This window comes from Heterodontus francisci, chromosome 18 (assembly GCF_036365525.1).
Source record: "Heterodontus francisci isolate sHetFra1 chromosome 18, sHetFra1.hap1, whole genome shotgun sequence".
NCBI classification, from domain to species: Eukaryota; Metazoa; Chordata; class Chondrichthyes; order Heterodontiformes; family Heterodontidae; genus Heterodontus; species Heterodontus francisci.
In genome coordinates, this window is record NC_090388.1 from 5,763,076 (window position 1) to 5,788,039 (window position 24,964).

General features: G+C 46.4%; 1 protein-coding gene across 7 annotated transcripts in view; it reads right to left on the bottom strand.

Annotated features, from left to right (window-relative positions):
• The window catches only part of mybpc1 (myosin binding protein C1), a 133,596-nt gene extending 108,840 nt beyond the window's left edge, over positions 1-24,756 (bottom strand). For all 7 annotated transcript variants that reach the window (XM_068050164.1, XM_068050163.1, XM_068050162.1 and 4 more), the window contains exons 1-2: positions 24,689-24,756; positions 3,931-4,197 (exon numbers count right to left, since the gene is read on the bottom strand). In XM_068050164.1, coding sequence (XP_067906265.1) covers positions 3,931-4,197; positions 24,689-24,713 — 292 coding nt within the window. In that variant the 5' untranslated portion in view covers positions 24,714-24,756. The remainder of the gene's footprint in view (positions 1-3,930; positions 4,198-24,688) is intronic.
• Between the last annotated feature and the right edge of the window lie 208 nt (positions 24,757-24,964).

The window sequence follows — 24,964 nt, forward strand, 5'->3', positions numbered from 1 at the left end:
AAAATATCCCACAGCCACTATTCAAAGAAGAGCAGAGGAGTTCTCCCCAGTGTCCTGGGCCAATATTTATACCTCAACCAACATCACTAAAAAACAGATTATCTGGTAACTTATTGCTGTTAGTGGGATCTTGCTGTGTGTAAACTGGCTGACACGTTTCCTGCATTACAACAGTGACTACATGTTAAAAGTGCTTTATTGGCTGTGTAGCACTTTGGGATGTCCTGGGGTCCTGAAAGATGCAAGAGAAATGCAAGTCTTTCTTTACATGCCTTTGATCCATATCCTCGGTACCTTTACTGCATGAAAATCTCAGCCTTGAAAAGGCACGATTTCAATGGAAGTTACTGGATTCTCATCTCTTTTTTTAAAAAAGAAAGGCAGACAAGAATTTCAGAGGAAATTGTATTTACACACTCATCACTAATAGGACATTGTGTAATTTTCACTTCAGCCATAAAGGCAAATACGTACCTTTGCAACATGGGCAGAATATTGAGTTACATCAAGTCTGCAACACAGAAAGCAGGGCCATTCGGCCCATCTGGTCTATGCCGGTTCATACTTGACACAATCCGCCTCCCACCTCTGTCCATCTAAACCCAATCTGAATATCCTTCTATATCTTGTTGCCTCATGCACTTAGCTAACTTCCCCTTAAATACATCAAAATCACACCCACTCCTTCCAGCACGACTTGACCCAAGAAATGACAGTAAACTGCGAGCGGGCCATCCGTTATAGAATTGGTCTGATTTTTTTTCTATTCAAATCAACAGAAATTAAAATTGGACAATTTCTAGAATCAAGCTGTGATCAGGCCAGTTTAATGCACGGGCAATAAGTTAGGAATCTCACTCTGTGCTTCAGCCTAACACAGCGAGTCTTTAGAACATGCTGCTCGCTACAGAGGCAATGTTTATGTTAAATTCCGAGGAGACCCTGTACAAAACCAGCTTTAATTCTCAGCATACTGTCAACGAATGACAAAGAAAATGATTGAATTTTTCATTATACATGCATGGCGTGTGTGGAGTTTAAACACCTGCATAGGTCTGTTGGGCTGAAGGGCTGGTTTCTGTGCTGTAAAATTCAGTGTTAACAGCTGGTATTAAAATAAACCAGATTCAGATTGATGAAGACAAAAATATACAGAGCCACGATTTTGCTCTCAGCAGAGAACGAATGGTGCCAGCCATTCATTACACTTGCTCAGAGACTTTCTATTGCCTTAGAGAGCCATTTCAGTGTTTCACCTTCTGCAGGGAATCTGGGACCTGAGTGAACAGTGAAAAGCAACTGTATATCTCATTAACCAATTTGATTGAAGTTTTGTTAATAGCAGTGCAGAGCCTGAACCAGGAAATATGGGAGGCAGTGGCATAGTGGACTAGTAATCCAGCAGCCCAGACTAATGCTCTGGGGACATGGGTTCGAATCCCACCACAGCAGATGGTAAAATTTGAATTCAATGAATAAATATGGAATTTAAAAAAGTTAGTCTATTGATGACCATGAAACCATTGTCGATTGTTGTAAAAACCCATCTGGTTCACTAATGTCCTTTAGGGAAAGAAATCTGCCATCCTTACCTGGTCTGGCCTACATGTGACTCCAGACCCACTGCACTGTGGTTGACTCTTAACTGCCCTCTGAAATGGCCTAGCAAGCCACTCAAGAGCAATTAGGGATGGGCAATAAATGCTGGCCTGGCCAGCAGCTCCCACAAAACGAATAAAAAAGAATGTCAGTCAGAATAGTGAACTCAGTGTCAAAGCAAGTACAAAAAGTGAAATAAAGAGAGGGAAAGAAAGATGGCATTAAGTAAAAGAGGCAGTAAAAAATAATTTTTTTCATTTTTCTCAATCTACAAAAATAATTATGATTTGAAGGAATAAGATTCTGTACCGGTAAAAGTTAATTTTCAGAGCCAGAGAGGTTGTTTAGCAGTAATGAAGACTTACCCCACCTTTTAAAAATTTACTGGAATGAACAAGCCCTAACCTTGATGTTTTCTGGCGAGTTTAGTGGGGTCTGTCATGCAAGTACCACGACTTCATGTTGTTCCATGTATTTCAATGCCAAGTCTCTGTGAGCAGCTAAGCTTCTGAAGAAGCAGGGCAATTTGCTGATTTCCATGTTTAACGGCCCCTGTGCAGTTGCTGGAAGTAGCTGTCCGATTGCCACTTTAGTAACGGTGAGCGCTGTTCGACTCACCATTCTTTCCACAGTAAATTCCAGCCTATTTTCTTCCTTAAAGTAAATTGTAACATAAAAAAAGCTATGGAACAAGAAGAAGGTGACCGATCAACCTAGGTCTTTCCAGTTTAAGCTAAAATGATATGAAGCGGAGCCTCATATGCCGGGAGCACGTGTTGGGAACAAGTGAGTGTGCAGGTCACAATTTCAATGGATGCAAAATGACCGGTGGTATGCACCCAATTCCCCACTGGAGTCTGTGCGTGAAATGTGCAAATCACCTACCGTCACCCAAAAGAGGGCGAGTAGATATGAGTAAAACTACCAAACAAATAAAAGGCAATCATGTGAAATTCTGGGGCATCATCTTCGCTTGACCCTGAAGAGATGCTTTCATGATCACAGTGGGAGTTGAACTACATTCTCCCAAAGGATATTTAATCATCCAAGTCTATAATTATCACTTAATCTTCAAGCCACATTCTTAGAAAATGCTCCTCCAGTTCCTCTTTAAAGGAGTTGCATGTCTTACTGCCTTCCAGCCTGATCCTTGCATCTTTTAACCGTGTAAGGAAAAATAATTTCTCCCCAAGTCTTGAGGTTTGCAACTTGCTCCCACTGGCCTGTGGGCTATTGTTGACCTGTTAATGATGAACACAATCTAGATACTTAAAGTACTTAGTGGAGAGCTTTCTTTAACATGATATAATGGCTGGTGACATGAGTAATGGGAAAGAGTGCACACAAAGTATATGATGACATCATGTCTGGTACCTACTCGATCTGGGCTGTCAACATCACACATACTGGTTCCAATAATAGCAAAAAGTAAATCAGCCAGGAGTTTAAATCTGACATTGAATAATTACAGATTGAATTTCCAGATAGATGGGAAATTTAAACCAGGGATCATCATTAATAAGAGTTGGGTTTTATCCATATTTTCAGCTGAACTTTGAAAAGGGTAAGCAGGCAGGGTTCAGTTTTCCCCTATGGATACAATCCGAATAAAAGAAATGATTTTGAGGAGAGGCTATGCTTGATTTTTTTTCCCCCACCACCAGATTCATCTTTTTACAGAAACAGGGCAAATAGCTTCTGGGTTTGGGAAAGGTGATGCGTGCTGGAAACAAGGAATCCAATTATTCCCCAAGGCCAGTGCTTGTGCATGAAATTCAGACACTTCCAAAGGGGACTGACTGTCAAACTCAAAAAGGAAGTAGTTGCTTTGCGCTAGCTGTACGATTAGGAGGTAATTTACATTTTCGCAAAAGCTGTGCCTCATGCAAACATGGGTCTTGGGGGAAAAGCTGTGTCCTTGGGGGATTAGAAGAATGGTGAGAATGAGGAGAGGTTGGAAAAGTTAGGACTTTTCTCCTTGGAATGGAGAAGATTAAGAGGTGACCTAATAGAGGTTTTCAAGATGATGAGAGGTTTTGATAGAGAAAAATTATTCCCTCTATAGTGAGTGGGTCAATAACTAGGGGTCAAGATTTAAAATCATTGGAAAAAGATCTGCAGGGGAGATGAGGAGAAATGTATTACCCTTTGTGTAACTTCCAGCTCCCTATATAGTTTAATGTCATATAACGTCACACACTTTAGACATCAACCAGAATGTTAAACAAGATCGACAGAGCTTCAGCCAATCAGACCACAATACACAGATAAAGGGAAGAAGGTGATTGAAATATCCTCAAAAATACTAATAACCGTCCATTCCATTCCTACCTTCCTGTTTGATTTTCAGTTCAAATTTCACTTTGGATAAGCCACTAATGACTGCATACACCACTTCATCCTCCTTTGTTGCATTGTTCACTGTGAGCGTGTGTTGTACCCCCTCCGATTTAATCGCATATTTGTCACTTGCTTGAATGTCTTTGTCGTTCCTTTGCCATTTCACTTTGGCATCTGCCTTGGCGGTTTCAGCCACAAACTCTGCGGCACTCCCAGATGTCACCTCAAGGGCTTTCGGTTTCTTGGTAAATGCCGATGCTGCGAAACAGAAACCATTACCGTACAATAGCGATGAACTGCATCATAGCCAACAAAATCCTATTCACAATTTCAAATTACAGAATCACAGAATAATAGCGCAGAAGAGGCCCTTCGGCCCATCAAGTCTGCACCGATGCATTAAAGACGCAGTTACACACTGGAGAATGATTGGTTTCCTAGACTAGTCTTGAACGCCTAAGGAGGGTCGGAAGAAAATTTCCCAGATCTGCCTGAAATTGGTTAGGTTGCCATCTCATGTTTTGATTATTCTGAGAGATCACTTGATTTTGAGTGGGGTGGGGAGTACATATATTACAAAGTGTAACAAATTCGTTATAGCACGGGAACAGGGCATTCAGTCTTATTCTGTCTGTCATTGTTCGTATGTGTTGAGTAATAGTCAATTTTTCTAGCTTACCATCTTCCACTGCAGATGCACTGGTAGAAAGAGTTTTGCTTTGCGCTGACTTCTTTCAGGAAATAACTTTTTAAGATGCAATATATGAGTAATTTGGGACATTGCATATGGTGAGTAGACTGTGTTTGGGAGGATCTGGTGACTTTGGACCTCTGGTTCCTAAAGCTCTCCACCACTTGGGGTTTTCTTCACCTCATGTCTGCGTCTGTTATAGACTCATTGATAGAGATTGATCACTGTGATTAATCAACAACTCCGTTATCATTGTGCTGTGTGACTGCCAGGATAGATGTTGGTCTTTTTATATCTAGTAATTCCTATTTTCTATGTCAAGAAATTGTGGCAGAGTCAGGGAGCGTCCAAACTCCACAGGTAGACGCTTTCATCCAAGCTGTGCCACTTTATTTTACAAAAGCAAAATATTGCAGATACTGGAAATCTGAAATAAAAGCAGAAAATACTGGAATCACTCAATAGGACAGGCAACAGCTGTTGAGAGAGGTCAATGACCCTTCTTCAGAACTTTCATCGACCTGAAATGTTAACTCTGCTTCTCTCTCCACAGATGCTGCCAGACCTGCTGAGTATTTCCAGCATTTACTGTTTCCACTTCATATTACTGTGGATTTGCACTACAACTTGTTAATATCAGTGAGAAGGGAAACCACTCCACAGTAACACTACAATAGTCATGCATATGCAGTATCCGGCACAATAGCACAGGCAGGATTATACTCTTGAATAGGCAATTAATTTCTAGAAATTAAATAATGCCACATTAAATCTAGCTGGCAAAATTAGTCAACATAAATGTTCCTGTTCTCGTGAATTTGCTGATTATCCCTGCAGATTTTTTTTAACCCTTTGGACGGAAAGTAAAATAAAGAGAGGGAAAGAAAGATGAGATTAAGTGAAAGGATAAAAGAGACAGAAAAAAAGTTAAGTAGTAACTTCTTTCATTTTTCTAAATCTACAAAAATAATGATGATTTGAAGGAATGAGATTCCACATTGGTAAAAGTTAATTTTCAGGGCCAGAGAGGTTGTTTAGCAGTAATAAAGACTTACCACGCTGTTTAAAAATTTACTTACACTGGAATGATCAAGCCCTAACCTTTTCTGGCGAGTTTAGTGGGATCTATCATGCAAGTACCACGACTTCATGTTGTTCCATGTGTTTCAATGCCAAGTCTCTTGGTGAGATACTGGAGCAGCAAAGCGTCTGCAGAAGCAGGGCAATTTGCTGATTTCCATGTTTAATGGCCCCTGTGCTGGAACTAGCTGTCCTATTCTCATTTTAATAACGGTGAGCGCTGTTAGACTCACCATTATTTCTATTTCTGTAGCCTAACTGACCGATAATTATCTCTTAAAATCACTTAAACATTATCTGGTCATGATTTAATTGCTATTTGTGGGAGCTTGCTCTGCTTAAAATTGGCTGCCATATTTCGTACATTACGTCAGTGACTACAATTCAAAACTATTCCTTGCGATGCCCTGAGTTATGAAAGGCACTATAGAAATAGCAGCTCTTCCTAACTGTTAGGTGTCTGTGTGCATTTTTTAAAAAACCAGATGTTTGACTGTAGGGACAGCTTTTAGTTAAAATTGACATCCCTCCACGAGTGGAGCCAACCAGTGTAACTTGACCATGACCCACCTTGGCCCCCACCATTGAATTGAAAGGAATAGGATTAGTGTAACAATGTGAACAGTCGCTAGATTGCACAATCAGAGTGAAGGACTGAAGCAGAGACCAAATCAATGTTCAGTTAAGGAACGGCGGCTGAAGGAAAGAGGCATAAAGGAATTTGGCAACATGGGATTAGGATACTGTTCATGTGGAGGGTAAATACCAGAATGGACTGGTTGGGCCGAATGGCCTGCTATGATGCTGTAATTTCCATGTGATTCTACCAAAGCAAAGCATCAAAACTTAATGTGACAACTTGCACTCCCTTCTCCCTACACGCTAATGGGGAGGAGTTGAGATGTGAGCAGGCCATGCTTCCGGGATGTGCAGCCTACTCCTTCCACACATCAGGACCAACTTGTGTGAGTGTTCACTATTAGCCTACTTATTGACTTTCCTGGATGGGGGAGGAGAGGCATTAATGCCTGAGCTTTTGGGCGGGTAAAGCTATGTGGAATCTTTCCGTGACCTCTAACACCAGCCCATGTGGTCTAACATTGCAGCTTACATGATTGCAGCCTGACCTAACTGCATTCCACTTCTGACATTTCCTGACCCAATAGCATAGGAAGCACTGAGTTCCACAGAGCACTGTTCATCCCTATTTATATTTACCCTCAAAACCTTCAATCTGTTTCATAACCAAATGGATACTCAACACCTTTCACCCTACATTTTTCTTGGACATCTGTCCTACATTTGCAACCACACTCCTGTGACAGATCTCCTGCTGGTCTGTTTCTCAGATATTGCACTCATATTTCACTCGTTCTGTGCTCACATTTCGAATGGAGCATCTTGCTTTGTGAATCTGCATTAAAACACAATATTAGCTTTCCAGCTTTCTCCTGAGAAATCGGGTTTCATTCTGCAAGCCTCTCTCACAATTTACAGTTTCAAGCCTCCTGGTCATTCTGGATCTGCTTTTAGAAAACCTCTCCAAGCCTTGAACAATTCAACAATGTCAAATACAACCCTTCATTTCAGCAGCGCTGCAGAATGTCGTGAGGAACAAAGACCATTAGGAAAATTCAGTCAAAGGTAGTCTAGTGGTTATGTTACTGGACTAGAAACCCAGCAGCTGTGAATTCATTATTCCCTCTATCTCTTATTGTGAAATTTAATTGAACAAATCTGGATACTTGTGGGTTAGCACCAGCAAAGTTGACCATGAAATTTGTCAGGTTGTTGTAAAAGACCAACTGGTTCACTGAAGTCCTTCTAGGGAAGGAAACCTGCTGTCCCTACCTTGTCTGATCTACATGTGGCTCAAGTTTCACATTACGTGTTGGCTTTTAGTGACCTGAGGACATGAGGAATGGCCCTCATCTCACAATGAAAGAAGGAATAATAATTTATGGTGTTTGGGGTCAAGTACTGAGGGAATGCTGCACTGCCGAAGGTGCAGTTTTCAGATGAGACATTAAACCGAGGCCCCGTCTTCTCTCTTAGGTGGATGTAAAAGACCCCAAGGCACTATTTTGAAGAAGAGCATGGGAGTTCTCCCCAGTATCCCACACAATATTTATCCCTCAACCAAAGCAGATTATTTGGTCATTTACCTCATTGCTGTTTGTGGGAGCTTGCTGTGTGCAAATTGGCTGCTGTGTTTTCTACATTACAACAGTGTCTACAATTCAAAAAGTACATCATTGGCAGTAAAGCACTTTGGCAAGTCCTGACGTTGTGAAAGGTGCTATATAAATGCAAGATTTTTCTTTCAGGTGCAGAATCATCATCCCTATTGTCTCTAAACAGCAACATTCTGAAGGAAGATGATAACAACAGACATTTTCAGACAAAAAGCGTGAATAAGGTGGTATAGGAATTGGACTGTGCCTTAAGCATAGCACAATCCCAGTGCAGCACCTGCACCATATGCCCAAAGCGGCTAGTATCCAGACCAGTCCACCGGTCTCATTAGTTTATTATTGCTGAGCTGTGGGAGTCTGTTATGTTACCCCAGAGCTAGCTTGTCAGTCTCCGGAGGCATCCAAATCAGATGGCGCAGACGCCTGCCAAGGTGGTGAGGAGAGTCAGTCTGGGTGGGGGATGGGGAGGGAGGGAGGGGAAGCGTCTCCCCACAGTGGCCCACGGAATTAATGTGGAGCCAGTAGTTTCCAGCGGCAGGCGGCTGCTAACCAAAGGATACAAATTTAAGGTGACTGGCTAAAGAACCATTGGTGTCTTAGTATAATCTAGAACGTGCTGCCTGAAAGGACAGTGGAAGCAGGTACAATTAGTAACTTTCAAAGGTGAATCGGATAAATACTTGAAGGGGAGAAAATTTGCAGGGTTAGGGGAAAAGAGTAGGAGTGGGACTAGTTGGTAGCTCTTTCAAAGAGTAAGCACAGGCATGATGGGCTGAATGGCCTCATTCTATGCTACATCATTCTCTGATTCTATGACACCACAGCAAGACAAGGAAAAAAAGTTAAAACTTACCTTTCTGGTGTCAGTCTGCAGCAGTCCTTTAAGGACTGCTGGCTTGGGACCATTTATTACATTAATGGCTTTATCAAAATGCAAGCTGTTGATCACAGGCAAGGCGCAGGTTATCTAGTTTCTTGATTTGGGAATGACTGTTTGACTGTTGACTCATAGAAACCTGAAGATCAGTTCAAATAAAACTAGGAATGAATGTAAATGAATTGATCAGCAGATTGATCATATTAGCTGTCCAGAAACCCCTTCCAGCTGACAATTTAATTATCATAAATAACTTTATAATATTAACAGTTGCTCAATCTGAAGAAGGCCTAAGCGTTCGCCATGTATCTTGGCCAATACATCACCCATTACCAAAAAAAGGAAGCAATCAATCAGATTTCTGTTTATGGAACATTTGCTTGTGAGTTTGCCCATATATAAAACAACTGCTCTTCAACCAAGAGTATGTTTGACTTGAAATGTAAATGTATATTGTAAATATAACAAGTAATTGTAATGAGCTACCTCAGAGTGCTTTATACTGTATTGAAAGAAATTGAACTGTATGTGCTTTATGTAATGTCAAATCTGAACTGCTATTTATTTATTTTATTTAGAGATACAGCACTGAAACAGGCCCTTCAGCCCATCAAGTCTGTGCTGATCAACAACCACCCATTTATACTAATCCTACATTAGTCCCATATTCCCTACCATCTACCTACACTAGGGGCAATTTACAATGGCCAATTTACCTATCAACCTGCAAGTCTTTGGCTGTGGGAAGAAACAAGAGCATCCGGAGGAAACCCACGCGGTCACAGGGAGAACTTGCAAACTCCACACAGGCAGTACCCAGAATTGAACCCAGGTTGCTGGAGCTGTGATGCTAACCACTGCACCATTGTGTAATGTACATTTACACATTTTATGAATAAAGTATATTTTTGGAATAAAAAGACTGCTCTTCAAAGTAAGCCATTGCTTGAATGATAGGGAAGTTTCTGGTAGACTTGATAAAGTGCTGTGTAAATACAAGCGCTGGTAATTTCAGTGGAGTTCTCCTGAACTCCCCCCATCCACATACAAGATTAATGTACACTACCCCTGATCCTTTTCAAAAAACTAACATGCATATCTCCTGCGACATCTTTCCCAGTTGAAAGACAACAGTCTTTTTTAATTGGTTCCTACATTGGACAATGTTTCTGTTGGATTCGGAATATGAGTGCACGCTTGGAAAAAGAATGTTTATCAGAACATAGGAATTACTAGACAAAAAAATCTAATTCACTTTCTACCATCCTGGTGGTCACATGATATAATGAAAATAGAGTTGACTAATCACAGTGATCAATCTATATCAATGAGTCGACAACAGAGACAGACATGACACAAGGAAAACCCCCAGTGATGGAGAGCTTTGGAAATCATAGATCAAAAGTCACCTGTTCCTCCCAAACATATCACACATGTCTCATATTACTCATATACTGTATCTCAAAATGGTGCTTAACTTTGAACTTAACAAACCAGATCTGATATCAGTCAGAACAAAGACCCTAATTCTAACACTACTTTTTAACACTACTACTCAAGCCAACATTTTCAGAACAAGAACATGAAACTCCACATGGCTTGATATGGCAGATCCAATCGCGCATAACTGACAGTCCCTGTGAATCCCGCCTGAGAACTTAGAAGTAAGGTCACCTTTGACTAATATCTGTTAATAGCTGGAACTGAGAGCAGCACTCTCAGCTGCTGTCTGCCAGCAGGATGCCTGCAATTCTGAAGGGACTCTGTCAAAAGCTGGAGACCAGCCAAGATATCAATGGATACAGGAGAAATTGCTCGATGAGCTTGGGAGACAGACTAAACATTAAAACCAGGACAAGTAAAGTTAGGCTCAGCACTGTCTCCCACGTTGGAAATGTTACTGTTAAAAGGGCAGGGAAAGAGAAAGAAATATTTCACGCTGTCTTTTCTCCTCTCTCTATTGGTCCTTCTATCTAACATTTATCATTGAAAATCGGCAACGAAAAAAAGCAAGACATTTTATTTACAGCTCATCCTTCATTACCTCAAGATTTTCCAAAGCACTTTACAATCAATGAAGTACTTTCTGAAGTGTAGTCATTGTTGTAATGCAGGAAATGTAGCCACCGATTTGCATACAGCAAGCTCCCACAAACAGTAATGTGATAAATGACCAGATTTTGTTTTGATGATATAGGTTCAGGGATAAATATAGACCAGGACACTGGGGAGAACTCCCCAGTTCTTCTTCGGGATAGTGTTGTAGGATTTTTTGGAGCGAAGCCACCATATCCAACAAGTTGACATGGCACACACTGAGAACTGCCAAATATTATCATCTGAATTGACGAAATTACAATAAGTTTTAGAGTGGTATGAATTTGCAGGCTCTGCTAGTGTAATCCTGACCAAGACTGCAAGATGGCATTGGATGGACTCGGGAAATTAATTTAGTATTTTACAAATGTTGATACAGCAGTTTAAACTTACACAACGCACTTTTGAATGCTCAACTTTTCACACGCCGCGGGTTCAGAATTTTTTGTTACTTGTTCGGGGGATGTGGGCGTCACTGGCCAGGCCAGCATTTATTGCCCATCATTAATTGCCCTTGAGAAGGTGGTGGTGAGCTGCCTTCTTGAACCACTGCAGTCCATGGAGGGTCCGTACTCCCAAAGTGCTGTTGGGAAGGGAGTTCCAGGATTTTGACCCAGCGACATGAAGGAACGGCAATATAGTTCCAAGTCAGGATGGTGTGTGGCTTGGAGGGGAAATTGCAGGTGGTGGTGTTCCCATGCATCTGCTGCCCTTGTCCTTCGAGGTGGTAAAGGTCACGGGTTTGGAAAGTGCTGTTGAAGGAGCCTCGGTGAGTTGCTGCAGTGCATCTTGTAGATGATACACACTGCTGCCACTGTGCGTCGGTGGTGGAGGGAGTGAATGTTTGTTGATGGGGTGTCAATCGAGCGGGCTGCTTTGTCCTGGATGGTGTCAAGCTGCTTGAGTGTTGTTGGAGCTGCACCCATCCAGGCAAGTGGAGAGTATTCCATCACACTCCTGACTTGTTCCTTGTAGATGGTGGACAGTAAAGGCCTGCTTGGGTCTGCAAATGAGACTCGATCTGAGCCCATCAGAACCCCATCCGACCCCAAGCCCGACCTGGCCCGACTTTTTCCATTTTTTGCTGTGCCTGACCTGACACGACCATCAATTAACTTACCTTCCATTTTTCACTTTGTTCCTTACCTGCACAAGCTTAAAATAACTGTAACAAAACCACCTTTAAAGTCCAAAAAGTAATTAACATGGGAGTCACTTACCTGCGGTGGTGATAGATCTGGCCTGACCCGACCCGAGTCTGAATGCTGGACCTGAAAGTGCGGCCCGACCCAAACCAAACCCGACACGTCATCGGGTCCCGTCGGGTTCGGGTCGGGATGCAAACCTTTAGTGGATGGGCATTGGGGAGTCAGGAGGTGAGTTACTCACCACAGAATTCCCAGCCCTTGACCTGCCTTTGTAGCCACAGCATTTATGTGGCTGGTCCATTTCAGTTTCTGGTCAATGGTAACCCCCAGGATGTTGATAGTGGGGGATTCAGTGATGGTAATGTAATTGAATCTCAAGGGGAGATGGTTAGATTCTCTCTTATTAGAGATGGTCATTGCCTGGCACTGGTGTGGCACGAATGTTACTTTCCACTTATCAGCCCAAACCTGAATATTGTCCAGGTCTTGCTGCATATGGACACGGGCTTTTTCAGTATCTGAGGAGTCACGAATGGTGCTGAACATTGTGCAATCATCAGCGAACATCCCCACTTCTGACCTTATGATGGAGCAGCTGAAGATGGTTGGGCCTAGGGCACTACCCTGAGGAACTCCTGCAGTAATGTCCTGGGACTGAGATATTTGACCTCCAACAACCACAACCTTCCTTTGTGCTAGGTATAACTCCAACCAACGGAGGATTTTCCCCCTGATTCCCACTCCAGTTTTGCCAGGACTCCTTGACACCACACTCAGTCAAATGCTGCCTTGATGTCAAGGGCAGTCACTCTCACCTCACCTCTGGAGTTCAGCTCTTTTGTCCATGTTTGGACCAAAGCTGTAATGAGGTCAGCAGCTGAGTGGCCCTGGCGGAACCCAAACCGAGCTTCACTGAGCAGGTTATTGCTGAGCAAGGGCTGCTCGATAGCACTGTCGATGACACCTTCCATCACTTTGCTGATGATCAGGAGTAGACCGATAGGGCGGTAATTGGCCGGCTTGGATTTGTCCTGCTTTTTGTGTACAGGACATACCTGGGCAATTTTCTACATTGATGGGTAGATGCCAGTGTTGTAATTGTACTGGAACAGCTTGGCTAGGGGTGCGGCCCGTTCTGGAGCACAAATCTTCAGTACTATTGCCAGAACGTAGTCAGGGCCCATAGCCTTTGCAGCATCCAGTTCCTTCAGTTGTTTCTTGATATCACACGGAGCGAATCGAATTGGTTAAAGACTGGCATCTGTGATGCTGAGGACCTCAGCAGGAGGCATAGATGGATCAGCCACTTGACACTTCTGGCTGAAGATGGATACAAATGCTTCAGCCTTGTCTTTCGCACTGATGTGCTGGGCTCCCCAGTCATTGAGGATGGGGATGTTTCTGGAGCCACCTCCTCCAGTTAGTTGTTTAATTGTTCACCACCATTCATGACTGGATGTGGCAGGACTGCAGAGCTTAGATCTGATCTGTTGGTTGTGGGATCGCTTAGCTCTGTCTATCGCGTGCTGCTTAAGCAGTTTTGCATGCAAGTAGACCTGGGTTGTAGCTTCACCAGGTTGACATCTCATTTTGAGGGATGCCTGGTGCTGCTCCTGGCATGCCCTCCTGTACTCCTCATTGAACCAGGATTGGTCCCCCAGCTTGATGGTAATGGTAGAGTGGGGGATATGCCGGGCCATGAGGTTACAGATTGTGGTTGAGTACAATTCTGCTGCTGCTGATGGCCCACAATGCCTCATGGATGCCCAATTTTGAGTTGCTAGATCTGTTCGAAATCTATCCCATTTAGCACAGTGGTACAGCCACACAGCTGGTAGGTACCTCTAGTGTGAAGACGGGACTTTGTCTCCACAAGGACTGTGCAGTGGTCACTCCTACCAATACTGTCATGGACAGATGCATCTGTGATAGGTAGATTGGTGAGGATGAGGTCAAGTAGGTTTTTCCTCTTGTTGGTTCCCTTATCACCGACCGCAGACCCAGTCTAGCAGCTATGTCCTTTAGAGCTTGGCCAGTAGTGATGCTACTAAGCCCCACTCTTGGTGATGGACATTGAAGTCTCCCATCCAGAGTACATTTTGTGCCCTTGCTACCCTCAATGCTTCCTCCAAGTGATGATCAACATGGAGGAATACTGATTCATCAGCTGAGGGAGGGCGGTAGATGGTAATCAGCAGGAGGTTTCCTTGCCCATGTTTGACCAGAAGCCATGAGACTTCATGGGGTCCAGACTCAATGTTGAGGACTCCCAGGGCAACTCTTTCCCGATTGTATACTACTGTGCCGCCACCTCTGGTAGGACAGGACATGCCCAGGAATGGTGATGGGATAATGTCTGCAAGATATGATTCAGTGAGTATGACTATGTCAGGCTGTTGCTTGACTAGTCTGTGGGACAGCTCTCCCAATTTTGGCAATGTTAGCAAGGAGGACGTTGCAGGGTCGACAGGGCTGGGTTTGCCGTTGTCATTTCCGGTACCTTGGTCGATGCAAGGTGGTCTGTCCGGTTTCATTCCTTTTCTTAGACTTTGTAGCGGTTTGATACAACTGAGTGGCTTGCTAGGCCATTTAAGAGTCAACCACATTGCTGTGGATCTGGAGTCACATGTAGGCCAGACCAGGTAAGGACAGCAGATTTCCTTCCCTAAAGGACATTAGTGAACCAGATGGGTTTTTACAACAGTTGACAATGGTTTGATGGTCACCATTAGACTAGCTTTTTAATTCCAGATTTATTAATTGAATTCAAATTCCATCTGCCGTGGTGGGATTCGAACCCATGTCCCCAGGGCATTAGCCTGGGCTCTGGGTTACTAGTCTAGTGATATTACCACTACGCCACCACCTCCCCTATTATTACCTATTACATAAAACCTGGAATCACAAAAACAGGCCATTTGGCCCAACTGGTCGATGCCAGTTTATGCTCCACATGAGCCTCCGCCCACCTTATCAACATATCCTTCTATTCCTTTCCCCCTCATGTATTTATCTAGCTTCTCCTTAAAGGCATCGATGTTATTTACCTCAACTACTCCATCTGGCAGCAAGTTCCATATTCTAACCACTCTCTGGGTCAAGAAGTTTTCCCTAATTCTCTATTGGAATTATAGCGACTATCTAATATTTATGGCCACTCATTCATAATTCTGAATGACCTCTCTCAGGTCACCCTCACTTTCCTGGAGAAATGAGTTCCATCCTGTTCAGTCTTTCCTGATAGTTATAACTTCTCAGTTCTGGTATCAGCCTTACGAATCTTTTTGGCACCTTCTCCAATGCCTCGATACACTTTTTAATCACATGAATACCAGAACTATGCACAGTTCTGCAAACATGGCCGAACCAAGGTTCTATACAAGTTTAATATAAACGTCCCTGCTTTTCCAATTCTATCCCTCTAAAAAAGGAACCACAATGCTTTGTTTGCATTTTTATAGTCAAATTAACCTGTATCGCTATTTTAAAATGAAGTAATTGCAATAGATATGACAAACAAATCAGATAATTTCAAAAATCAAGATCACATGAGGATTGAAAAGGGGGGGTTTGTTAATTATTTAACTAAAGAAGAAAATATAAACCATCTTTGCAATGTGGATGAAGATTTAGGGGTAATTTCATAATCCCATGGGGAGTAACATTCACAAAGGAGGGAAATCAGTGCTGCAGTATTGCAGCTCATCTCTGACCCTGGGGCTAACATTCCCTACTGAGAGAGCGTGTGTAATGATCCATTTTATTGCTGAGCCAAGAAGCCTCATTCTTATTACACGACCCGTCCAGCAGTTAAAAATCGCCCTGCGGGAAGCGCCCAGCAACTCAACGTCCTGAAATTGAATCTGCTGTACTGAGCAGGCAAGAAGGGACAACCATCCTAAGATGGCAGGGTATGTGCATCAGGTCCTGATGATGTCATTGGGACACCGACTGCAATTTTAACTGTGACCAGCCCAGAGTCACTGCTGGTGCCGTGAAAACAGAGGGATGTTGACCAGGGCCAGAATGGGTAAGGGACTCGTTTTCTAATTTAAGCACTTTCCTCATTGGACCAGGAAGAACAGGAATGCTCTACCCAGGAAAATGTAGAAAGTACCCCACCCACTGCCCCTGACCAACCTCTTTCCTGTATTTGAGATCACTCCCCCCACCCAGCCCTGTGAGACAGCCATGGAGGCTTTCCTTTCGTCATGGGAGGGGCCTGCAGTTGGCGCAGTTTTCTGTCGCTGCCCGCTCAAAACCAGGCGAGGAGTTGGCCAGAGGGAATTATACGAGACCGCAGAAGTAAAAACAGCCCCAGCTCTAGAGATATCAAATTTGAACCTGTTTCTGAAGGTTTCATCACCAATGTCCCACCTTCCGCCCGCCTCCACACTGCTGCCATTGGTCAACTGGGTGCCCTGCCTTCCCACAGGCAATTGGGAAGGGAGCAGACTCTTTGTTATCCAATTGGTAACCATGAATCCAAACCTTTCTTCCCCCATTTCCAATAAATTAACAAAAGTGTTCACAAAAAATGAAAATAATAATGGCCCCGTGACCTTTTTTAAAAATTCATTCATGGGATGTGGGCGTCGCTGGCCAGGCCAGCATTTATTGCCCATCCCTAATTGCCCTTGAGGGTCAGCTGCCTTCTTGAACTGCCACAGTCCATGTTGGGTAGGTATACCCACAGTGCTGTTAGGAAGGGAGTTCCAGGATTTTGACCCAGCGACAGTGAAGGAACGGCGATATAGTTCCAAGTCAGGATGGTGTGTGACTTGGAGGGGAACTTGCAGGTGGTGGTGTTCCCATGTATTTGCTGCACTTGTCCTTCTAGTTGGTGGAGGTCGCGGGTTTGGAAGGTGCTGTCTAAGGAGCCTTGGTGCATTGCTGCAGTGCATCTTGTAGATGGTATACACTGCTGCCACTGTGCGTTGGTGGTGGAGGGAGTGAATGTTTGTAGATGGGGTGCCAATCAAGCGGGCTGCTTTGTCCTGGATGGTGTCGAGCTTCTTGAGTGTTGTTGGAGCTGCACCCATCCAGGCAAGTGGAGAGTATTCCATCACACTCCTGACTTGTGCCTTGTAGATGGTGGACAGGCTTTGGGGAGTCAGGAGGTGAGTTACTCGCCTCAGAATTCCCAGCCTCTGACCTGCTGTTGTAGCCACGGTATTTATATGGCTACTCCAGTTCAGTTTCTGGTCAATGGTAGCCCCTAGGATGTTGATAGTGGGGGATTCAGCGATGGTAATGCCGTTGAATGTCAAGGGGAGATGGTTAGATTCTCTCTTGTTGGAGATGGTCATTGCCTGGCACTTGTGTGGCGCAAATGTTACTTGCCACTTATCAGCCCAAGCCTGGATATTGTCCAGGTCTTGCTGCATTTCTACATGGACTGCTTCAGTATTTGAGGAGTCACGAATGGTGCTGAACATTGTGCAATCATCAGCGAACATCCTCACTTCTCACCTTATGATTGAAGGAAGGTCATTGATGAAGCAGCTGAAGATGGTTGGGCCTAGGACACTACCCTGAGGAACTCCTGCAGTGATGTCCTGGAGCTCAGACGATTGACCTCCAACAACCACAACCATCTTCCTTTGCATTAGGTATGACTCTAACCAGCGAAGAGTTTTTTTTTAAGAGATACAGCACTGAAACAGGCCCTTCGGCCCACCAAGTCTGTGCTGACCATCAACCACCCATTTATACTAATCCTACACTAATTCCATATTCCTACCACATCCCCACCTGTCCCTATATTTCTCTACCACCTACCTATACTGGGGGCAATTTATAATGGCCAATTTACCTATCAACCTGCAAGTCTTTGGCATGTGGGAGGAAACCGGAGCACCCGGAGGAAACCCGCGCAGACACAGGGAGAACTTACAAACTCCACACAGGCAGTACCCAGACTTGAACCCGGGTCGCTGGAGCTGTGAGGCTGCGGTGCTAACCACTGCGCCACTGTGCCGTGGTTTTCCCCATGATTCCCATTGACCTCAGTTTTACTAGGGCTCCTTGATGCCATACTCGGTCAAATGCTGCCTTGATGTCACTCTCACCTCACCTCTTGAGTTTTACATGGACTTTGCTTTCAGCAATGCCCAGGAGACTCCAGGGCATTCCTGAAGGGTTGACAACCCTATTTTGGCCTCATTCCTGGAGCAGCAGGTAAGTTTCCAACACCACCTCAGCACCCGCCCGCCCAGAGTTAAGATTGGGGTGTGCATCTGCTAAATTGGACCACCACTGTTGTGTGGCAATACATCAAGAAGCTAATCTGTAATTGATGCTTGAGGGATCCACTGATGTCACTAATGCAGAGACTCTCAAACTGGGGAGGTGAGAGGTTTGTGGCAAGGGGAGTGGGGGAGGTGTGCATGAGGAGGGCATTAATTATAATACCCCAACAGGTAATACCTGCAATCCACATTTTCTCTGCATGTGACACCGTAACCCTCCCCACAATTGACTGCTCTCCAAACTCTCAGGCTCACAGCTCCAGCTTTTGGGCTCGTTAAATGTGTTTCATGCAGTTTAAAAGAATAAACTGGTTTGCCCTCTCATCCGGATTCTGTGGACCATAAATTTATTTTTCAAAGTGTTCATGTTGCCAGAGAGAAATAAATAGAAAGAAGAAGGAACTTACATTTCTATATCCCCTTTCACAACCTCAGGACATCCCAAAGCGCTTTACTGCCAATTAAATACTTGTTGAAGTGCTGTTACTGTTGTAATGTAGGAAATGCAGCAGCCAATTAGTGCACAGCAAGCTCCCACAAACAGCAATGTGATAATACACACGAGGGAGAACTCTCCTATTCTTCTTCAAAATGGTACCATGGAATTTTATACATCCACCTGAGAGGGGAAATGGGGTCTCAGTTTAACATCCCATCAGAAAGACGGTACCTCTGACATTGTAGCACTCCCTCAGTACTGCACTGAGAATGTCAGCCTGAATTTTGTACTTAAGTCTCTGAAGTGGGAGTTGACCCCATAACGTCCTGATTGACAAGGTAAGGGTATCATTCATGGAAATACAGCTCACACCCGACAGAGGTGGTGACAGGAAGCCTTCTCTTTGGGAGATTCACTCCCAGCTTACCTTAGGCTCTGTCCTTGATACAGTTAGGGATGAAAGGACTGTGTGGGATAGTCTGTCCTCATCTTTCACTTGCCCTGAAAAGCTGTCAACGGCCAGGGACACACTGACAGGCAGCAGCTGGTCGATGCACACTGTTCTATCGTTACTCAAAGCAGGGTGCTGACAAGCAACAGAGGGCATGTAATCCGATCTGAATCGCACTGCTAAAATTGGATTCACAAAAAAATGCTCCCAAATCTACAGCGTTCTCATATTTATAACTACAAAAAATATCAACGTCTCTGCCAGGCAGAGAGGATTGATCCAGCTGTAACCTCCCGCCTTTAAAATGATTCAAAAATCGAGGAGAGAAGAGAGGGAGCAAGAAAGACTTGCATTTCTATAGCATTTTCAGACCACAGGACATCCCAAATCGCTTTACAGCTATTTGAAATGCAGTCATTGTTGTAATGTGAGAAATGCAGCAGCCAAATTGCACACAGCAAGATCCCACAATCAGCAATGTGACAGTAACCAGATAATCAGTTTTTTGTGATGTTGATTGCAGGATAGATATTGACCCAGGATACTGGGGAGAACTTCCCTGATCTTTTTGATACAGCGCCATGGGAAATTTTTTACACCCTCAGTTTAATCTCTTATCCAAGAGACAACTCCTCCGACAGTGCGGCACACCCTCAGTACTGACCATTCGATAGTGCAGCACACCCTCAGTACTGACCCTTCGACAGTGCAGCATTCCCACAGTACTGACCCTTTGACAGTGCAGCACTCCCTCGGTACTGACCCTCCGACAGTGCAGCATTCCCACAGTACTGACCCTTTGACAGTGCAGCACTCCCTCGGTACTGACCCTCCGACAGTGCAGCGTTCCCACGGTACTGACCCTCCGACAGTGCAGCACTCCCTCGGTACTGACCCTCCGACAGTGGAGCGCCCCCACGGTACTGACCCTCAGACAGTGCAGCACTCCCTCGGTACTGACCCTCAGACAGTGCAGCGTTCCCACAGTACTGACCCTCCGACAGTGCAGCGCTCCCTCGGTACTGACCCTCCGACAGTGCAGCGCTCCCTCGGTACTGACCCCCCGACAGTGCTGCGCACCCTCGGTACTGACCCTCTGACAGTGCAGCACTCCCTCGGTACTGACCCTCCGATAGTGCAGGGCTCCCTCGGTACTGATCCTCCGACAGTGCAGCGCTCCCTCGGTACTGACCTTCCGACAGTGCAGCGCTCCCTGGGTACTGACCCTCCGACAGCGCAGCACTCCCTCAATACTGACCCTCCGACAGTGCAGCGCCCCCTCGGTACTGACCCTCCGACAGCGCAGCACTCCCTCAATACTGACCCTCCGACAGTGCAGCGCCCCCTCGGTACTGACCTTCCGACAGTGCAGCGCTCCCTGGGTACTGACCCTCCGACAGCGCAGCACTCCCTCAATACTGACCCTCCGACAGTGCAGCGCCCCCTCGGTACTGACCCTCCGACAGCGCAGCACTCCCTCAATACTGACCCTCCGACAGTGCAGCGCCCCCTCGGTACTGACCCTCCGACAGTGCAGCGCTCCCTTGGTACTGACCCTCCGACAGTACAGCGCTTCCTCAGTACTGCCCCTCTGACAGCGCAGCACTCCCTCAATACTAACCCTCTGATAGTGCAGCACTCCCTCAGTACTGCCCCTCCGACAGCGCAGCGCTCCCTCAATACTGACCCTCCGACAGTGCAGCGCCCCCTCGGTACTGACCCTCCGACAGTGCAGCACTCCCTCAATACTAACCCTCTGAGTGCAGCACTCCCTCAAAACTGACCCTCCAACAGCGCAGCACTCCCTCAGCACTGCCCCTCCGACAGCGCAGCACTCCCTCAGTACTGCCCCTCCGACAGCACAGCACTCCCTCAGTACTGACCCTCCGACAGTGCAGCACTCCCTCAGTACTGACCCTCCGACAGTGCAGCACTCCCTCAGTACTGACCTTCCGTCAGCGCAGAACTCCCTCAATACGAACCCTCTGACAGTGCAGCACTCACTCAGAACAGCCCCTCCGACAGTGCAGCGCACCCTCAATACTAACCCGCTGACAGCGCAGCACTCCCTCAATACTGACCCTCCGACAGTGCAGTGCTCCCTCAGTACTGCCCCTCCGACAGTGCAGCGCTCCCTCAGTACTGCCCCTCCGACAGTGCAGCACTCCCTCAGTACTGACCCTCCGACAGTGCAGTGCTCCCTCAGTACTGCCCCTCCGACAGTGCAGCACTCCCTCAATACTGACCCTCCGACAGTGCAGTGCTCCCTCAGTACAGCCCCTCCGACAGTGCAGCACTCCCTCAGTAGTGACTCTCCGACAGCGCAGCACTCCCTCAATACGAACCCTCCGACAGTGCAGTGCTCCCTCAGTACAGCCCCTCCGACAGTGCAGCACTCCCTCAGTAGTGACTCTCCGACAGCGCAGCACTCCCTCAATACGAACCCTCTGACAGCACAGCACTCCCTCAGTACTGACCCTCCGACAGCGCAGCACTCCCTCAGTACTGCCCCTCCGCCAGTACAGCACTCCCTCAATACGAACCCTCTGACAGTGCAGCACTCCCTCAGTACTGACTCTCCGACAGCGCAGCACTCCCTCAATACAAACCCTCTGACAGTGCAGCCCTCCCTCAATACTGGCCCTCCGACAGTGCAGTGCTCCCTCAGTACTGACCCTCTGACAGTGCAGCACTCCCTCAGTACTGAGCCTCTGACAGTGCAGCACTCCCTCAGTACTGACCCTCCGACAGTGCAGCACTCCCTCAGTACTAACCCTCCGACAGTGCAGCACTCCCTCAGTACTGCCCCTCCGACAGTGCAGTGCTCCCTCAGTACTGCCCCTCCGACAGTGCAGCACTCCCTCAATACGAACCCTCTGACAGTGCAGCACTCCCTCAGTACAAATCCTCTGATAGTGCAGCACTCCCTCAGTACTGCCCCTCCGACAGTGCAGCACTCCCTCAATACGAACCCTCTGACAGTGCTGCACTCCCTCAGTGCAAACCCTCTGACAGTGCAGCACTCCCTCAGTACTGCCCCTCCAACAGTGCAGCACTCCCTCAAGACTGCCCCTCCGACAGCGCAGCACTCCCTCAGTACTGACCCTCCGACAGTGCAGCACTTCCTCAGTACTGACCCTCCGACAGTGCAGTGCTCCCTCAGTGCTGCCCCTCCGACAGTGCAGTGCTCCCTCAGTACTGCCCCTCCGACAGCGCAGCGCTCCCTCAGTACTGACCCTCCGACAGTGCAGCACTCCCTCAGTATTGACCCTCCGACAGTGCAGCACTCCCTCAGTACTGCCTCTCCGACAGTGCAGTGCTCCCTCAGTACTGCCCCTCCGACAGTGCAGTACTCACTCACTACGAACCCTCTGACAGCACAGCACTCCCTCAGTATTGACCCTCTGACAGTGCAGCACTCACTCAGTACTGACCCTCCGACAGTGCAGCACTCCCTCAGTACTGACTCTCCAACAGTGCAGCGCTCCCTCAGTACTGACTCTCCAACAGTGCAGCGCTCCCTCAGTACTGACCTTCCGACAGCGCAGCACTCCCTCAATACGAACCCTCTGACAGTGCTGCACTCCCTCAGTGCAAACCCTCTGACAGTGCAGCACTCCCTCAGTACTGCCCCTCCAACAGTGCAGCACTCCCTCAGTGGTGACCCTCTGACAGTGCATCACTTCCTCAGTACTGCCCCTCCGACAGCGCAGCACTCCCTCAGTACTGGCCCTCCGACAGCGCAGCACTCCCTCAGTACTGACTCTCCAACAGTGCAGCGCTCCCTCAGTACTGACCCTCCGACAGCACATCACTCCCTCAGTACTGGCCCTCCGACAGCGCAGCACTCCCTCAGTACTGACTCTCCAACAGTGCAGCGCTCCCTCAGTACTGACCCTCCGACAGCGCAGCACTCCCTCAATACGAACCCTCCGACAGTGCCGCACTCCCTCAGTACTGCCCCTCTGACAGCGCAGCACCCTCAATACGAACCCTCCGACAGTGCAGCACTCCCTCAATACGAACACTCCGACAGCGCAGCACTCCCTCAATACGAACCCTCCGACAGTGCAGCACTCCCTCAGTACTGACCCTCTGACAGTGCAGCACTCCCTCAATACTGACCCTCTGACAGTGCAGCACTCGCTCAATACGAACCCTCTGACAGTGCAGCACTCGCTCAGTATTGACCCTCTGACAGTGCAGCACTCCCTCAGTATTGACCCTCCGACAGTGCCGCACTCCCTCAGTACTGCCCCTCCGACAGTGCAGTGCTCCCTCAATACGAACCCTCCGACAGCGCAGCACTCCCTCAATACGAACCCTCCGACAGTGCAGCACTCCCTCAGTACTGACCCTCTGACAGTGCAGCACTCCCTCAGTATTGACCCTCCGACAGTGCAGCACTCCCTCAGTACTGACCCTCCGACAGTGCAGCACTCCCTCAGTACTGACCCTCCGACAGTGCAGCACTCCCTAACTACTGACCCTCCGACAGTGCAGCACTCCCTCAGTACTGCCCTTGGTTTTGTGCTCGAGCCTCTTGAGTGGAACCTGCCTCAATACCTTTTGGGTGAGGTGACTCCCACTGAGCTGCAATCAATATTGATTCCTCCAGATGGTTTCATGGCACCAGGTTTGAAATCCTGTTGCCCTTTCGTAGAGAGGAGTGGGGTATAGGGGGAAGTAGCAGGAGAATAAAGAAAGCAGTAAAGCGATTAGCCAGGGTGCTGCAATTGGACAAATTCCTCTGGCACTTCCCTGCCTTTCTAAGTGATCTGTTCCCCCTCCTCCTGCTCTATCCCAACTTCAGTCTCTGCATTTACTGGAAAACCACAAAGGGAATGTCAAACATATTCACCATTCAGATTTCAGCAAAACCATCTCTCTAGCGCTGTCTCAGTCTTTTTTTAGCAGAAACTGCCTTTCAGCTTTTAGCTGAGATCTTTACATTTTTTCAGAGACCCCTCTCCGGGTTTTTTTTTGCTGAGATCTGGTGATTTTGCCGAGATGATGCAACAAAGAAAACAAACACAAGGAAACTGTGCAGGAGACCAGAGACTGACCCAAGGGGCCAGTTCGAGTGGATGGTTTGTGACAGCAGAGGCTTTAAATACATTCCCAAAGCTGCAAGTACACAACAGGTGAGTGAGTATGTGTGACTATAACAGACAGGTTAACATTAAACACTGATCATCCTGGACAGCTACAAAGCTATAGAAAATGCTTCAGAATCTGTTCCTGTAGCCTTGCCCAGGTCAAATCTTTCCTTTGGGTAGAAAAATCTGATGAAGACCCTAAAAGATTAATCTACTCCTATCCCAGATGCTGCTAACCTGCAGCATTTAACAAACCTTGGCAATGACAAAGTGTTGACGTTTGTTTGCACATTATGTTATTACTTGCTTCAATTAGAGGAAGAAACTTTAAAAGAATCAATACTTCAGTCCCCGAGCTGATGCCTTTCCACAGAAAGTTTTCAGCCCTTTTATCACGAGTGACAACATTCCCTCAATTTACCTGCTTTTTTAGCTGGTTCTGGCATGACTGGCGGAAATTCCCCTCGGTTCCTGCTCCCGCTTTTCAAAACATGTCCGGCTGCAGAATGATGCAGAGGCTGGGATCATAAACAATATCCATCTTTTTATATGGAGCTGGGAATCCCGTGTGAACACCTCTTGCCCACTAGCACCGCCCTCTCGCTCTATTGGCAACATTTTAGGCAATTCAGAATTTGTCAGGCTTGGACAGAGTTTCATGTGGGATCACATTTGTTACAGTGACAGAGAATAATAT